We start from the raw sequence: 15,311 nt of genomic DNA, 5'->3' as shown, positions 1-15,311 counted from the left end.
GGGGGCTGGGGAGGCCGGTCGGCCCGGGACGCGCCTGCCTGACCATTACTCCTTCCTCTTGTCGCCCCACCCAGGCCTCTTCACCCTCCTGGTGGAAGATTTTGGTAAGAACCTCTTCTGAGGTTGTGCAAGTCTACCCTTGCGCCCTTGCTCCAGGGCCAGGGCCTGCCTTTCCCGACCACTCTCCTTCCTTGATCTCAGGTGTCAAAGGGGTGCAGGTGGAGGAGATCTATGACCTTCAGAGCAAATGCCAGGGGTGAGTGGCCGAACGCCAGGGCCGTCCTTTACACTCAGAGGGCTTGGGAAGGGCCTAGGAAAGAGTGTCCATCAATGGAGGCAATATGAGGAATCCCAAGTTGTTAAATCTCACAGAAGGAAGCTTTCCCTCCTGTCTGGGTCAAGTTGATATTTTTTTCTTTCAGTCTTTCTGTTTATGTAGTGCTATTTTTTTCTTTTCTTATCTTGCAGGAATATTCTTGCAGTAGGGATACTCAGGCCACAGTGTCTTCAGTTGTATAATTTATTTCTTAACTACAGTGTGTTAATGTGTGTGGTTGCTTTAATCTTGACACAAAGGTTTTCCTATATTGATTAGTTGGTGTGACAGGGCCCCTCCTGGGTGCCTAAACTTAGGGTCTTGTCTTGGTGGTCCCACAGAATAGAGGTATAGAGAGAATGCTACAGTGACTGAACCAAGAAGTCTGCTTTAATTTCTTGGGAAAGAAGGGAATAGTGTGGTTGTTGATTTGCGTTCCTGACTGTATTGAGGGAGTTAGTGTTTAAATTCCTCATCTGAGTTTTTGTTCTTGGTTTACTTTGTGTTTCTACCCAGTGCTGTCCTGGTCTGTCATTTCCGAGTTTTCTTACCCAGAAGCATAAACTTCATAAAGAGACTGGATGGACTCTTGGAGCACCACAGCCAAAAGCTGATGCTTTACTCTGACTGTGGAGGGCTTCTCGGGTGTGAGGGCACAGGGTCACTTTGGACAGTGTTGGAAAGAAGCCAGGGTCGAGGGCACCTGAGTGGTGACATAGTGCAAAGAAATAGGAGAAACTAGGGGATCCTGATTGCCTTTTGTCTCTTGGCTGATCTAGTTCTTCTCATTTCCCCAGCCCTGTATATGGATTCATCTTCTTGTTCAAATGGATCGAAGAGCGCCGGTCCCGTCGCAAGGTCTCTACCTTGGTGGATGATACATCTGTGATTGATGATGATATTGTGAATAACATGTTCTTTGCTCACCAGGTCTGCTGGGCTCTGGGCTCTTTCCTGAGGGTGGGATGTTGCCATTGTCTTTGCTTGGGAGTGGAAGTAGAGGAATGCAGGAGGAGGAGATAGGCAGATCCCAGGGGTGGTGGTTACAGAAATCTCCTGGCAGAAGGAACTGAGCTCATATTCATTAAAGGTGACATCTTTAGAGCAGTGTGATATCTGAGTCTATTGTCCATGTCTCCAGATAGTTGGTGGGTATTTAGTTGGTGCTTGTTAAATGAGAAGACATTGGACAAAGTTGAGGGGAGCTGATGAGGGTGGTTGTCCAGATTTGACAATCCCTTTCTGGATCCCCATTCCTGATAAATGTGGGCTTGGGGGAGTCTGGGGGAAGGGGTGCTGTGTATGGATGATTTTTCTTGGTTTCATAGCTGATACCCAACTCTTGTGCCACTCATGCCTTGCTGAGTGTGCTCTTGAACTGCAGCAGTGTGGACCTGGGGCCCACCCTGAGTCGCATGAAGGACTTCACCAAAGGCTTCAGCCCTGAGGTAAGTAGGCTGCAGTGTCTTAATCCTGGCTCACAGCTGGGCAGATCTGACCCTCAGAGCCCTTGGTAATGCCACCACACATTATTTATCACTATTAGGCTGTTTCATTTTCAAATGACATTGATAATACATTTGACACTTAAATTGTGTAAGGTAATTGATTTTAGGCCCAATTATCTGGAAAGAAGACAGACTTAGAAAGGGAAGAGCCATCCCTTAAGTCATACTATGTCAGAACCATCTTTGTGAGGAATGTCTCTATCAGGTCATGTTGCTCTCTAGTGTCCAGTGATTATTATGCAAAACTAGCACAGCCCATCTCTGTGGGGCTCCAGAGCCTACCACTTTAGGAAAGCTCATCTGTGCTCCTTCAGATTTCTAGAATGCCTCCAGACCTGTTCTCTGGAGCTTTGCCTTCTACACAGAGGTCCAATTGAGAAATTTTTCTGATGTGGCCTTTTCTTCCATCTAGAGCAAAGGATATGCAATTGGTAATGCCCCGGAGTTGGCCAAGGCACATAATAGCCATGCCAGGTGTGTAGGAGTTGTGGGGACTGATGTAGGGTAAGGGTGGGGGGAGTGCCATTTTGGGGGTCCTTACTATGACATTCTTCAGGCCTGAGCCACGCCACCTTCCTGAAAAGCAGAATGGCCTTAGTGCAGTGCGGACCATGGAGGCATTCCACTTTGTCAGCTATGTGCCTATCACAGGCCGGCTCTTTGAGCTGGATGGGCTGAAGGTCTACCCCATTGACCATGGTAGGCATCCTGAGCTGGGGTCCTGTTCCTCTGTTTACTTCCTGGGGAGCTGGTGCTTAGCGCCTTAGGTGCTTGGGACCCGGAGGTAGGGGGTCTGGGTGCTAAGGACATATGACTCTGCCTAGGATTTCACCTTATGTTGCATTGCTCAGCCAGCTCCTGACTTCCTGGCTCAACTGCCCTTGTCTGTTTTCTTTCTCTCTCCTGGCCTGCCTAAACTCAGGTTTTCCCACCTGGTGATTCATTGTCTTGGTCTCCCTAGGACCCTGGGGGGAGGATGAGGAGTGGACAGACAAGGCCCGACGAGTCATCATGGAGCGTATTGGACTTGCCACTGCAGGGTAAGGGCCCTGTGCCTGCCTTGCTCTACCCTTTGGAGCTATGCCCCCTTTGAGAGGGACAGAGTAATTTGTAAATTATAAAGCTACATGGTGAATCTGCAAGATCAGGCTCAGATTGTGGGCTCTCAACTTCTTTCCCTATTATTTCTTTCTGGGGCTGCCTGTGGCCCACTCAGGATGGGCAGGGGGCAGGCCAGCTGTGGTGGAGCCCTGGGTGGCTGGTTCACTTCCTGACAGGCCCCTCACACAGCTTGTTTGAAGGATCTGGCTCAGGTGCCTGGTGTACATGTCAGTTGCTGCCTGACTATTGGGGTGGAGCCTGTACCTTCGGCTACAGGTGTGACTGCAGGGAGCCCTGCTAGAATATCTGCCTCAACCTGATGGCAGGGCCAGGGGGGAGCTGCTCTCATGGCTGTGGCTGTGACTGCAGGGAGCCCTACCACGACATTCGCTTCAACCTGATGGCAGTAGTACCCGACCGCAGGATCAAGTATGAAGCCAGGTTGCATGTGCTGAAGGTGAACCGTCAGACAGTACTGGAGGCCCTGCAGCAGGTAGGTGCTCCTCCTCCTGTGCCCAACCCAGTCCTCCCTGCCTTTCCCTCACTGTGGCATCAGGCTCTGATTCCCAGATCAGACTCCCTCATGGGTCTGACATTTAGCTAACCACTCCTTTCCTTTGCTCCGGTGTAGGAAAGGTAGCACTTAGGGTGGCGAGGAAGAAGAACTTCTAAGGGGTGTTTAGTTTGGCTGTTGATCTCCTTGTGAGTGAATGAATGGATAGAGCCTAGACTATTATTCCCTTAGTCCCTCAACCCTCGGCTGTCCAAGGTAGAGGCCTGGGGCTGCCCTTTTTCCTCTGAGCCTTGTATTCTGTTTTTAGCTGATTAGGGTAACACAGCCAGAGCTGATTCAGACCCACAAGTCTCAAGAGTCACAGCTGCCTGAGGAGTCCAAGTCCAGCACCAAGTCCCCCCTCGTGTTGGAGACAAGCAGGGCCCCAGTGGCCTCTGAGAGCACCCATACAGGTACTGGGAGGTGGGATGGGGCCTTTCATGAGTCTAAAAGCCATCCCCTCATAGCTTGTCCTGGGAGGCCTAAACAGAGCAAGTCTTTTTCTATGGAGGTGTTTGGCCAATAGTGCAGAGTTTCCCAGTGCTTGTAGCTCTCCCTGCTCAAAACATAGAGGTAGGATAGTACTTCCCTAAAGAAAGTACATGTAAGGGGCTGCTGTTACCACAGGCCCCTGCATCCTTCTCCATAATGTATACTTCCTTGTTCTCTCATAGAGGCCTTTCTTTTTTTCTGCCGCCCCACTTTTTCCCATCTCATTCTTCTCCCAGTCTTGCTATGAGGTCATGTCTTAGAGCTTGGCGATTCTCATTACACCACCTGGGTTGGTTGCTCTCTGTAGAGGGAAGGGAGCAGTACTGTGTCATATGACTAGGGAGACTGTGGGCTTTTCTTGAGGATCCTGTTGAAGGTCCTGACTATGCTCCTTGCCTTGTCTCAGATGGTGCAGAGGAAGTGGCTGGTTCATGCTCACAAGCCCCGACCCATAGCCCTCCCAGCAAACCCAAGCTGGTGGTGAAGCCTCCTGGAAGCAGCCTGAATGGGGTTCCTCCTACTCCCACCCCCATTGTCCAGTGGCTGCCAGCCTTTCTAGACAATCACAACTATGCCAAGTCCCCCATGCAGGTAAGCCAGGAGTACCATTGCGGGAGTCTCTCTGTTACTCTCTTGAGAGGTTGTAACAAGCACTTTCCCCATGTGGTTCCTTGTTGTTCGCCCTCTGCCTAGGCATGGGTTGCCAGGTTCCTTCATTTGATAATGCAGAGGCCACCACTACAGTAGGGGCTTAGGGAGAAAGAGAGAGAGAGCTCTTCCAACTTCAATCTAGTGACATGGCTGTCGGTTAAACATTTAGGGCATGCTCCTTGGTACAACTCTAGGTTGGGTTCTGCAAAAGCATGTGTTTTGGGGAGCTCTCTTCTCTTAGCAGCTCTCCGTAGGCATCTATCCAAGGGGGTGGCAACTGCCTCAGGAACTAAGGATGGGCTTTAGAGCACCTGAAGGGGTTCAGCTGATTCAGCCTGGAGAGCCACATTGGCTTCCCTCCCACCCTGTGCCCAGCCTGGGCTGAACAGCCTCTGCTCATAACTGCCCTGGTGTCTGCCTCAGGAGGAGGAAGATCTGGCAGCAGGTGTGGGTCGCAGCCGAGTTCCAGTCCGCCCACCCCAGCAATACTCAGATGATGAAGATGACTATGAAGATGACGAGGAGGATGATGTTCAGAACACCAATTCTGCCATCAGGTCAGCCCCAGCTCTGTAAGGTTACTAGGCTTTGGGTGCCTCGGATCTTATCCAGAATATCCCAGCCCATGTCTGAGAATGCCCTTTACCCCAGATAATGCTGAGCATGTGCAGAGTGCAGGGCCCTGGGGGAAGCTGGCATGAAGGGGTTGACCCCAGGTCTTTGAAAGGTTTTTGATGGTCTCAGGAGAGGGCTGAGCACATAAACATACATCAAGGCATGTCCTGTTGGAGATGGCTTTTCAGCTGGCCTTAAAAGATTAGTTGGGGCAGGGAGGAGGAGATATGCATAGGTGATTGGGGGCAGCTTTGCTGGAACACACAGCATTGGCAAAAGGCCAGAAATGGGGCAGCTGGAATAGAGGAGGTGTCCTTGAGGACACCTGGCTATAGCTGATAGAGCTTAGGGTACCAGGCTTGGCATGACTGGTTCAAGCTGCTTGGACCAAATACCAGGAGTTTTAGGGACAGCTCCCAGATGTTAAGATGTGTTCAAACCATTGTGGGCACTGCTGGGTGTGGTCACCTGGCCTGCCCTCTTGCTCCATCCCTTCTTGGGCCCCACAGGTACAAGCGGAAGGGGACTGGGAAGCCAGGGTCATTGAGTGGTTCCGCAGATGGGCAGCTATCAGTTTTGCAGCCCAACACGATCAACGTCTTGGCTGAGAAGCTCAAAGAGTCCCAGAAAGACCTTTCAATTCCTTTGTCCATCAAGACTAGCAGTGGGGCTGGGAGTCCAGCTGTGGCAGTGCCCACGCACTCACAGCCCTCACCCACTCCCAGCAATGAGAGCACAGACACGGCCTCTGAGATTGGCAGTGCTTTCAACTCGCCACTGCGCTCACCTATTCGCTCGGCCAACCCAACACGACCCTCCAGCCCTGTCACCTCCCACATCTCCAAGGTGCTTTTTGGAGAGGATGACAGCCTGCTGCGAGTTGACTGCATACGCTACAACCGTGCTGTCCGTGACTTGGGTCCTGTCATCAGCACAGGCCTACTGCACCTGGCTGAGGATGGGGTACTGAGTCCCCTGGCGCTGACAGGTGGGCCTTGGGCTGGCTCACTGGTGCACTTGGTGCACCAGGAGGGAGGAGGGAGGTGACAAAGTATCTTGCACCCTGATGGGTCTTGTGCCCTCTCTTCCCAGAGGGTGGGAAGGGTTCTTCACCCTCCATCAGACCAAGCCAAGGCAACCAGGGATCCAGCAGTCCAGTGGAGGTGGTGGAAGCCACCGATAGCAGAGAGAAGACTGGGCTGGTCAAGTCCGGCGAGCCCTTGAGTGGGGAGAAGTACTCACCCAAGGTGGGCCTCCTTTGCAACTTTCTTTTTTAATCCTGGCAGAGGGAAGGGCCTGAGCTGCTTTCGCCCAGGTACTAGGTTCTTGATTGGAATTTTGGTGTGAAGACTGGCAGCTGGAGCCAAGTGCCAGGAAGACTTTCTGGGTTGGATGGTGGCAGGAGCCTTAGGAGGCTCCATGAACTCTGGCTGTTGATCCTTGCCTCTAGTTGCCTCTTGGTAGTCGGGCTTTGGTGATGACCAGCCCCTGTCAGAGGCACAATGCTGGGTTTTGGCAGGAGCTGCTGGCACTGCTGAAGTGTGTGGAGGCTGAAATTGCAAACTATGAGGCCTGCCTCAAGGAAGAGGTGGAAAAGAGGAAGAAGTTCAAGGTGGGTGATCTCTCCAGCTGCCTGGTCCTTGTGAGGTTGGCTGGTGGCTGCTATGGGGAGATGAGCTGCGGTGCCTTCAGCCTTTTGTCCCCATAGATAGATGATCAGAGAAGGACCCACAACTATGATGAGTTCATCTGCACCTTCATCTCCATGCTGGCTCAGGAAGGTAAGGGGACTCGCTGCTGTGTCCTAACTAGTATTCCCTGCTGAAGGCCATGTCCCTCAGGTCCCTCCACTTTAGGCACAGGGAGGGTCATGAAAGCCTCAGCTGCCAGCCTGAGGCAATCAGCCACCTGCTCAAGGGTCTGTGCCTCCCCATAGGCATGCTGGCCAACCTGGTGGAACAGAACATCTCGGTGCGGCGGCGCCAAGGGGTCAGCATTGGGCGGCTCCACAAGCAGCGGAAGCCTGACCGGCGGAAACGTTCTCGCCCCTACAAGGCCAAGCGCCAGTGAGGACTGCTGGCTTTGACTCTGCAGCCCATTCTTGCCGTGTGACTCTCACCAGGGCCTTCTCCCTGGTCTACTCCCCCTTTTCCCAGTATTACTGAATATTTCCAGCCAGAGAGTCTAGGACCTGGGAATGGGAGCCAGTCACATTCCCTACATCGTGCCCTGGGGCCTGGCAGGGGCAGGTCAGCCTGTAGTGCTGAGGAGGCAGCAGCTAGACCTGGAGCATAGTGAGGTACTATGGCTTCTTCCATAGCTGGCTGTGTAGTGGCAGGACCTGGCCCTTCTGTGTGGGCAGCAGAATATATATTTTACTTATCAGAGACACCTATTTTTCTGGGCTCCAACCCATTTTGCACCATGTTGACATAGCCAGCTTTCTGACACTGCTTTCTATCCTAGCAGCTATCATGCTGATGGGCCCACGTCCCTACATCATGCCAGGGTTAGAACATTGGAGTCGCAGCTGAGGGCCTGAGTGGGCATCAGGCCCTGCTACTCTAGTCTCTGCCGCCAGCCTGTCCCTGTCATGAGGAAGCTAGGCCTACTCTCTTTATTCCCTTTGGGAGAGTGCCAAACTCAGGGACCTGACTGCTGGGCTGGATTGGAAGTGGGGTATCCCGGAAGGGATGATATTAGTAAATTGGTGGTTCCCCTGGCCTGGGCAGAGAGAAGTGTTTGAACGAACTGTTAGGTGGCCTGAAAACTGTCCTAGTTCTAGCCAGTCTTGTTGCAACTGTCCTCTACAGCAGGGTTCTGGGGCTCTTTGCCTTCAGTGTTGTGGCCCTAGCTATGGGCCTCCTTTTGGCTCCTAGTCTCGGATCCTGGAGCTTGAGGCTCAGAGGAGCCTCTGCCCAGCCCCTCAGTATTACCGAGTCTCTCTCTTAGGGGTAGCGGAGACAGGGCTGCTTGCGGGAAGCCAGCACCACTCAGCCCTCCCTGCTATGCCAGCTTCCTCAGCTTCTATAAGGCACTCAGGGTGGGGTACAACAGGATCAAGACAACTGATTGGAGCCTCTGCATTCCCAGAGGTCCTGATGCCAAGGGGTAATGGGCCTAACACTGCCTCTGGAGCTCAGGCCCCAAATTTTGCCCCATGGCCTCTGCCAGGTGGCCTTGAAGGTGATCCAAGCAAGCCCCTTATCTGTACATAGTGACTGGGAGGCTTACAGATGTGGCAGCTGCCTCTCTAGGCTGAGCATAACCTGACCCCTCCAACCCCTGTAAATATTGGATTAATGAATGAATAAAATTCTCCTAAAAAATGAACCCTCCTGTGGTTGTTGGCCTAAGGCTAGGATGTGGTAGGAGTAAGGGCCTACCAGGCCTCCTGGCCCAAGGCCTGTGCCCAGAGTAGAGAAATGTGCAGTCCCGGGGCATCCAACTTTCTCTTGGGCCAGAGATCCTTGAGACTCTAGGCTTAGGATTTAGCACCTCAGCCAAAGAGGGGCTTCACATGGGCTCCAGACAAGGTATATTTTGTGGGGACAGGGCCATGGCTTTCATCACATCTGGTAGCTTTACATCCTGGTGCTGGGGCTCCTGGTATAGGAGGTGTAGCTGCCTCTAGTCCTACCTGCTACCTTCTCCCTGGGAGGGTACGTGCCTCCCAAATCCAGCTTGGATTTGGAAAAGCTGCTTCTCTATATTCCTCTATTCCCCGCTGACTGCATTCTCTGCTGAGGCAATTGTGGTCCCTCACTCCCACACCGGCAGTAAACCCTACAGAGAAGGTCACATGCAAGTAGTTAAGGCACAGCTGGACTGCTTGGAAAATGTAATTTTAATGGCCCTGGCCCTTCTGTCTGAGTCTAGTAGTCCAGGGCACAGATGAGAGCCACACCACGTTTTATCCAATGTCGCTGGGACTGGTTGGTGGGAATCTCCACAGCAATGACATAGTTGGTGGAGTGTCCCGTGGTTGATAGCGTTCCTAGACAGCAAAAAGGGGGAAGGTTTAGGTTATACACTGTAAAAACTAGAACAGGGATAGGATAGGGGCAAGGCCAGTGCATTTGGCAGATTAAGCTGGGGACAGGGAGGGGTCTTTGGCCCAAGAGGAAACCTGCTTGGTAAGTGGGTCTGGCCAAGGCTTAGACCTGTTCAGAGTTACTGCACCAGGGACTGAAGATGGATGGGAATGGAAGACATGATGCCACTTTTCATGGCCTGATAGACCAAGCCCAAGTCCACCTCTGGCCTGAGCCTCAGTTAATGCTCTGAATCCCTGATGGCAGACTGGGGCTCATAGGCTCTCAGGACCCAAGGTGTATCTCCTGGGAGGCAAGTAGGTGATCTCAGCACCTGGCCATTAACCTGTTGGCTTCTGTTGGCCTTACTGTTCAGCTAACCTGGGAGAATCTAACTGACTTGAGCCGGACTAGTAGGCTGGGTTATTCCTGGGCTACCATCTATAGTGTACCTCTCCACCCCAGACCTCATACCAGCACGGGTCAGTGTCTTGTAGATGGGGCACAGGTAGAAGTCTTGGTCCTGGGCCTTGCGGTTGGGTACTGGCCGGAGCCAGATAACAGCCATCTCTGTGTACAGCTCCTTGGGCCGAGATTCAGCCAGCTGGAAGGCTGCTGAATCCCAGCGGGCACCTTCTAAGAACAGTCCGTGGATATAGCACCCTTCTGTGGGCCTTTCCTCTAACTCTGATGGTGCCTGGGACATCACCTGTGATGGGAACACACACACCCACATACCAACACCCAGACTGAGTTAGGATTTGGGTCAGGAGACACAAACTCCCTCCTGAGGTGCTGCCTGCCTGCCCATCCCTTACCCACCATTTCTTACAGCAGCCTGCAACTGTGCTCTGCCTTTGTAGATTTCCCTGGGACTCATGGCCTCTTCTGGCCTGGGTCTTCCCACCCTTCTGGTAGGGGTGTCCTCTGACTGCTAGCCAGCTGTGGTTTTAGTGCCCCTTATTGCCTGGGCTGCACCCTAGCCTATCACCTGAACTGGCCCTGGCTGAGCCCAGACCTTAAAATCGAAGGAGATGGTGTCGATGGAGATAACAGATTTGCGGGCAAAGTTCTGCAGAGTGCCCGTCAAGAAAGCCTGAGGGAAGAAGAAGCCACTGATCCAGAAGACAGCTGGGATGCCACCTTCGATCCAAGTCTCCAGAAAGTCCAGGCGTTGTAGCAGGTCCATGACCCATGAGGACAGTGGCTTGAGTGATGGGTAGGCCTTGGCATTCCAGAGCTCAGGCACAGTATTGTTATACAGGCTGGCAGCCATCAGCTCCAGCTGTGAGGACATCACCACCAGCCCCTTGAGTGCTTTGAGCAAGTCTTGCAATGTCTGTGTGATTACTTGCAGTAGCCGGTTGTACCTATGGGACCAGGGCAAGGAAGTAGGCAGTGGGTTGAGGCTGTGTGATAGTATCTATGTTCCCTAGTTTAGGGTCATAGAAAAGTAACGGCAAAAAGTAGAGGCTAAAAGCTTAGAGCTGGATCAGGTCACCTGGGTACAAATTCCAGCTCTGGCCCTTAGCACATGTGTCAACCTGGATAGGTAACTTAACCTTTTTGGGGTCTCAGCAATAAAATGGGAATAATAAAAGTGTGGCTGAGTTAGAAGCACGGCATGGTGCCTGGCCCACAGTAATTCCTGTTGCCATTTCTCTACAGTCCAGTGGCTGCTGACTTTGGGGGGGGGGCAATTACCTAATGACCTCTTGAACTAGCACTGTATTCATTGATTCCTCATACAGCACAGGATACTTGGTCATCACCCACCGCACGTTGACAGGCTCAGGTACTTTGAACAGAATGTCCTGAGCCACCTCTTCTACTATCTGCAGAAGCAGAGGACACTGGGGGTTAAGGCTTGCCTCTCTTAACCCCTATAGGATTCTGCATGCAGAGTTCCTTCCCACAGGGGTGCAGGCAGCCTGGCAGAGCCTGGCCCCATGTAGCCCTCAGTCCCCTTCCTCCTGCCATTACCCACCTCCTCTCGGCCCTGGCCGCCTACAGAGGATGATTTTGGCTGTAGCTGGATGATGGCACCCAGGAGGGCAAACGTCTCATTCTGGGCAAAGGTGATGTTGGCATTGTCATGCAGACCAAAGATCTCAGGCATGTCATTGAGTGGGAGGCTCTTGATGTAGGAGAGATAGCCCTAGGAAGTAGGAGGGCTCCAACTGAAGCCCCTGCTTTGTTCTACTGCAGCCTTCACAGTAACCCTCCGGTTGGGCAAGTCCTCACTTGTCATGTCCCCACTTGTCACCTCTGGTAGTAACCCTTTCGCATGTCCCTATTCTTGGTACTCCATGACCTCTGAGTTACTTTGTAGTGTGGCCCATGCTTCCGTCCCACTCCCCTTCTCACTACCTTCTACTCCCTCTTCCTCCATTCAGTGAGATCAAACCTGTTATGCTCCCTCCTGCCACAGGCCCTTTGCAATGATGACCCAACACAGCTCTGGCTTGTGACTTCTCCCTACATATGTTGAGTGGACCCTATGCCCACCCACACCCTGACTCCACCACTGGGGTGGGCCAAGCAAAACTGCATGGACAACTGGGTTAAGAATATGGGCTCTGGTTGGGCTCTGTGGCTCAAAGGAGTAAGGCACTGGCTCCATATGCCGGAGGTGGTGGGTTCAAACCCAGCCCTGGCCAAAAACTACAAAAAAAAGAATATGGGCTTTGGCAAGTCCAAGGGCATCACTGATCATCATTTCCTCAGGGAGCCCTCCCTGACTGCAGAGTCTGGACCTGTTTATCATCTTGAAGATCTGCCCCAACCCTCTCTAATTACACACGGGAAGTGGCTGAGCCAAGTGGGAGTTGGCCTCTTCCCAGAGCCAAGTTCTTGGGAGGAGGAACTAACTCCACCTCCCTCACCCTGGCTATCTTTGTGAGATGGATTAATCAATGAAAAGAAGATACTGGAGATCATGCCTGCTCTCACCTAGCTCCAAGGTGTTTCACTGGACTTTAGGACCCCAGTGTGGTGAGCTCCTCCCACACTGTCCCTGGGGGTAGGCTCACATTGAGATCATAGGTGGGTTGGATCTGGTGGTAGATGCCCGAGGCGCTGTATATGTGCTCAGGAGAGAGCACATCAGGGTTGTAGAAGTCCTCCAGGATGTTCATGACACAGCGCCGGTCCCAGTCATCGGTGACACGGCCCCCATAGTTGATCTCCCCTGCCGTGTACTTGAGGACCTATGAAGTGAGTAGGTGAGGGCCCCCATAAGTGCCTGGGCCCCTGGCTCCCAGCCTGGCCTGGCCTACCTTGTAGGGGATGTCATCGTATTCATCCAGAAACATCTTGAGCTGGCTGATACAGATGCGCAGGTCTCCATCTGTGAACTCGTAGGGGATATTGAAGCCCAGGGGCCCAAACTTACGGCGTTCTAGTGCGTTCCCATGGAATAGGCACAGAGAGAGCAGCAGGGACTTGAACTCTGTCACCTGTGAGAAGTGGGTGACATGAGGGGCAGGGGTAGGGGCAGGAAGGGCAGGCATGCACCAAGTGTGCCTCACCTTGCGACAGGAGTTGAGGAATTCATCACTGAGGTTGCTGTAGGACTTCATCAAGTTGGCCTTGACTCCTCGTGGTGGCTCAATGGTTATCTTGGAGCCATTCTGCAGGATGGACACTGGGAACTTGTTGCTAGGCAGGCTGGTGAGCCAGAGGCGGAAGTCTCGGTGTACCTGGTGGCCACAGCTCCACATGAGCATTAAGACCCAAATGTGGTGGCCACCCCAATACCAAGCTCCCTCCTACCCAGGAACCCTGGGCCCACATGTAGTATGACTCCACCCCAGGGGAGCCAAGCAAAGCTGCATGGACAACTGGGTTAAGAATATGGGCTTTATGCTTGGCACATGTAGCCCAGTGGTTATGGCGCTAGTCACATGCACTGAGGGTGGTGGGTTTGAACCTGGCCTCAGCCAGCTAATCAACTGTAACCAAAAAATAGTGGGGCGTTGTGGTGGGTGCCTATGGTCCCACCTACTTGGGAGGCTGTGACAAGATAATCGCTTAAGCCCCAAAGTTGGAGGTTGCTGTGAGCTGTGACACCATAGCACTCTACTACCCAGGGTGACAGCTTGAGACTCTGTCTCAGGAAAAAGAAAAAAAGAATATGGGCTTTAGGGTGTTGGCACACCTTTTGAGTGCAGGACACAACTATAAGAGAGATTCTACTTAACATATGCAAATATTATAACCCAGTTTTTATACCCTCAATGTTAGCCAAAATAAAAAAAGAAAGGATAAAAAAAGAACATGGGCTTTGACAAGTCCAAGGGTATCGCTGATCTATGCTGGGGGCTCTGGGCAAGTCACATCACCACTAATACCAGAAACTCTGGTGTCATTGAGATTAATCAAGTCAATGCATGGTACTTACATCAGTTACTTAGCTCTTGCTATGTGCTTGGAGCTAGGCTGAGTGCTTTGCAGGATTATCTCATTTTGTCCCTTCAGCAAGGACAGCCCCAGTGGGCCTGTGATAGGCAGGGTGGCATACCTTGTCTGGGTTGATGTGCTCGATGAGGCGTTCTAGGGCAGGCATCCAGCTTGGTGCCAGGTGGCAGTTTTGGAAGAAGACCCACTTGCCCCTCTCTATGGAGCTGCGCATCATGGTTTCTGCCCGAGGGCCCTGTGGGGGAGCAATGAGTGGTAGGGAGCTAGCTGGCCCACCCTGCTAGCCCATTCCCTTCCTCCCTGCATAGCTCTTACCTGCCCCTGGCCCAGGGAGATTGCAGAGAGCTTCTTGGAGAACTTCATTTCTTCAGCAAACTTGTAGAGGTCAGCAGCAGGGTCTGTTCCAGGTGACAGCACAAAGATGAGGGGGGTGATGGAGTTGGAGTCTTTGAACACCACGGACAGGTTGGCTGTCTGCAAGGGCAGAGAGCAATGCTGGGACCACCTGGGGCTGAGGTCAGGGACAGGGTGAGGGAGGGGATCCTTGGGTTTGCAGAGAGGTCCCAGAGGGGCTGCTGGGTGGGGCTCAGAAATTCCCAGAGACTTAAGGAGGTGAGTGGGAGCCTTGCCCTGCCTGAGGCTGCAAAGCAGTCAGTCTATCCAGGGGCAGCCAGAGCCCTAAACCCCAGGGTGGGTATTATCCCAGGGTACAGTCCTGCCTAGGTGCCAGCACTTGCCTGGGGCTCAATGAAGCGTGGTTCCAGGTTGGTAGCCACAAAGTCCTGCATGGCATTGGTAACCTTGTCCCCACGCAGGCAGCGGAGGACTAGAAGCTTCTGAAACTGGTCTAGCTTCTGGTCCCAGATCCCAGGCAAGGACTCCCTGCAACAGTGCCCACATATTCCTGAGAGCTGGCCTGTAGGAGGTCACCAGCCTCAGGGAGTCTGCTGTCTGGACAGCAGTGGAGGGGGCTACCCTGAGGGCACAGGGTTCTGAGTATGGAAATGATGTGGCCACAGCAGCAGGGCCACTGGGTAGCTCCTCAGAGAAGGCTCCTAGACAGACCTTTTCCTAAGGTCCTACCCCCTCAATGTCCCCATCCTGCCATACTCTGGGACTCAGCTAACCGGTGGGGCTCAAGGCTGTCGAAGATGATCCGGAATTCTGAGAGGTGCTTCACAAAGTCAGAAGGAAAGAAAGAAAAGGCTGGAAGGTTTGAGAGTGCCAGGATGTCTCGCCAGGCCCGGTCTGATAGCCAGTCTGGTGCAGGATTCTCAGTCACAATCTGGATGGAGCCCCCAGACAGGAGGTAGCGCCACTCACTCTAGCAGGGGACAGGGGGAGGGTAGTGCTCAGGGCCTCTGGCCAGTTCTTCCCCGCTCTGCTTACCCCCAGCCAGCAGTGCCTCCTCTACCACCTTTTCTGAGAGAAACCGAACCCCCTTGGGGGCAGACTGTTGAACACATCTGGTCTGTGTCCCTGCCCATTTTTCCTAGTTACGGCAATAGTTTTGACCTCTCAAGGCCTCAGTCTCCTCATTTGGAAAGTAGAACAAATAAGAACTACAACTGCTTCCCAGGTAAAAGCTTGGCACCTGGTACACAGTTAGGGCTCTAGCAGTG

The 15,311-nt window shown here is 52.8% G+C and overlaps 2 protein-coding genes across 3 annotated transcripts in view; one reads left to right on the top strand and one right to left on the bottom strand.

The window, feature by feature from the left end:
• Positions 1-40: 40 nt before the first annotated feature.
• On the top strand, positions 41-8,569 carry BAP1 (BRCA1 associated protein 1). 2 transcript variants are annotated; one of them, XM_023513045.1, is made up of 16 exons: positions 41-104; positions 202-256; positions 1,114-1,246; positions 1,645-1,764; positions 2,237-2,298; positions 2,381-2,523; positions 2,786-2,864; positions 3,295-3,418; positions 3,747-3,891; positions 4,377-4,561; positions 5,045-5,178; positions 5,962-6,224; positions 6,329-6,483; positions 6,756-6,848; positions 6,945-7,017; positions 7,173-8,569. In XM_023513045.1, the coding sequence occupies exons 3-16, from the start codon at positions 1,229-1,231 to the stop codon at positions 7,304-7,306; spliced, it is 1,728 nt and encodes a 575-aa protein (XP_023368813.1). In that variant the 5' UTR covers positions 41-104; positions 202-256; positions 1,114-1,228; the 3' UTR covers positions 7,307-8,569. The 2 variants fall into 2 exon arrangements, with proteins under 2 accessions (XP_023368813.1, XP_012660440.2); XM_012804986.2 differs by having other exon boundaries at positions 5,746-6,224.
• Positions 8,570-9,111: 542 nt separating this feature from the next.
• Positions 9,112-15,311, bottom strand: part of DNAH1 (dynein axonemal heavy chain 1) — an 86,726-nt gene continuing 80,526 nt past the window's right edge. Inside the window, exons 66-77 of the mRNA XM_023513042.1 lie at positions 14,817-15,013; positions 14,427-14,571; positions 14,005-14,163; positions 13,793-13,924; positions 12,801-12,971; positions 12,549-12,728; positions 12,303-12,479; positions 11,258-11,428; positions 10,975-11,105; positions 10,289-10,640; positions 9,745-9,979; positions 9,112-9,233 (exon numbers count right to left, since the gene is read on the bottom strand). Coding sequence (XP_023368810.1) covers positions 9,112-9,233; positions 9,745-9,979; positions 10,289-10,640; positions 10,975-11,105; positions 11,258-11,428; positions 12,303-12,479; positions 12,549-12,728; positions 12,801-12,971; positions 13,793-13,924; positions 14,005-14,163; positions 14,427-14,571; positions 14,817-15,013 — 2,172 coding nt within the window. The remainder of the gene's footprint in view (positions 9,234-9,744; positions 9,980-10,288; positions 10,641-10,974; positions 11,106-11,257; positions 11,429-12,302; positions 12,480-12,548; positions 12,729-12,800; positions 12,972-13,792; positions 13,925-14,004; positions 14,164-14,426; positions 14,572-14,816; positions 15,014-15,311) is intronic.

The sequence above is a fragment of the Otolemur garnettii genome, unplaced genomic scaffold, assembly GCF_000181295.1.
Source record: "Otolemur garnettii isolate 467f Iridium unplaced genomic scaffold, OtoGar3 scaffold00032, whole genome shotgun sequence".
In the NCBI taxonomy this organism is placed as follows: Eukaryota; Metazoa; Chordata; class Mammalia; order Primates; family Galagidae; genus Otolemur; species Otolemur garnettii.
The sequence above is the reverse complement of the archived record's forward strand: the minus strand, read 5'-3'. Positions and strand labels throughout refer to the sequence as shown.

Bases quoted from the DNA above. Each gene is read 5' to 3' on its own strand.
- BAP1 (XM_012804986.2), top strand. The intron at 5,179-5,745 runs GTCAGCCCCAGC...TGGGCCCCACAG, and splicing joins AACACCAATTCTGCCATCAG to GTACAAGCGGAAGGGGACTG. The intron at 6,484-6,755 runs GTGGGCCTCCTT...GGGTTTTGGCAG, and splicing joins GGGAGAAGTACTCACCCAAG to GAGCTGCTGGCACTGCTGAA.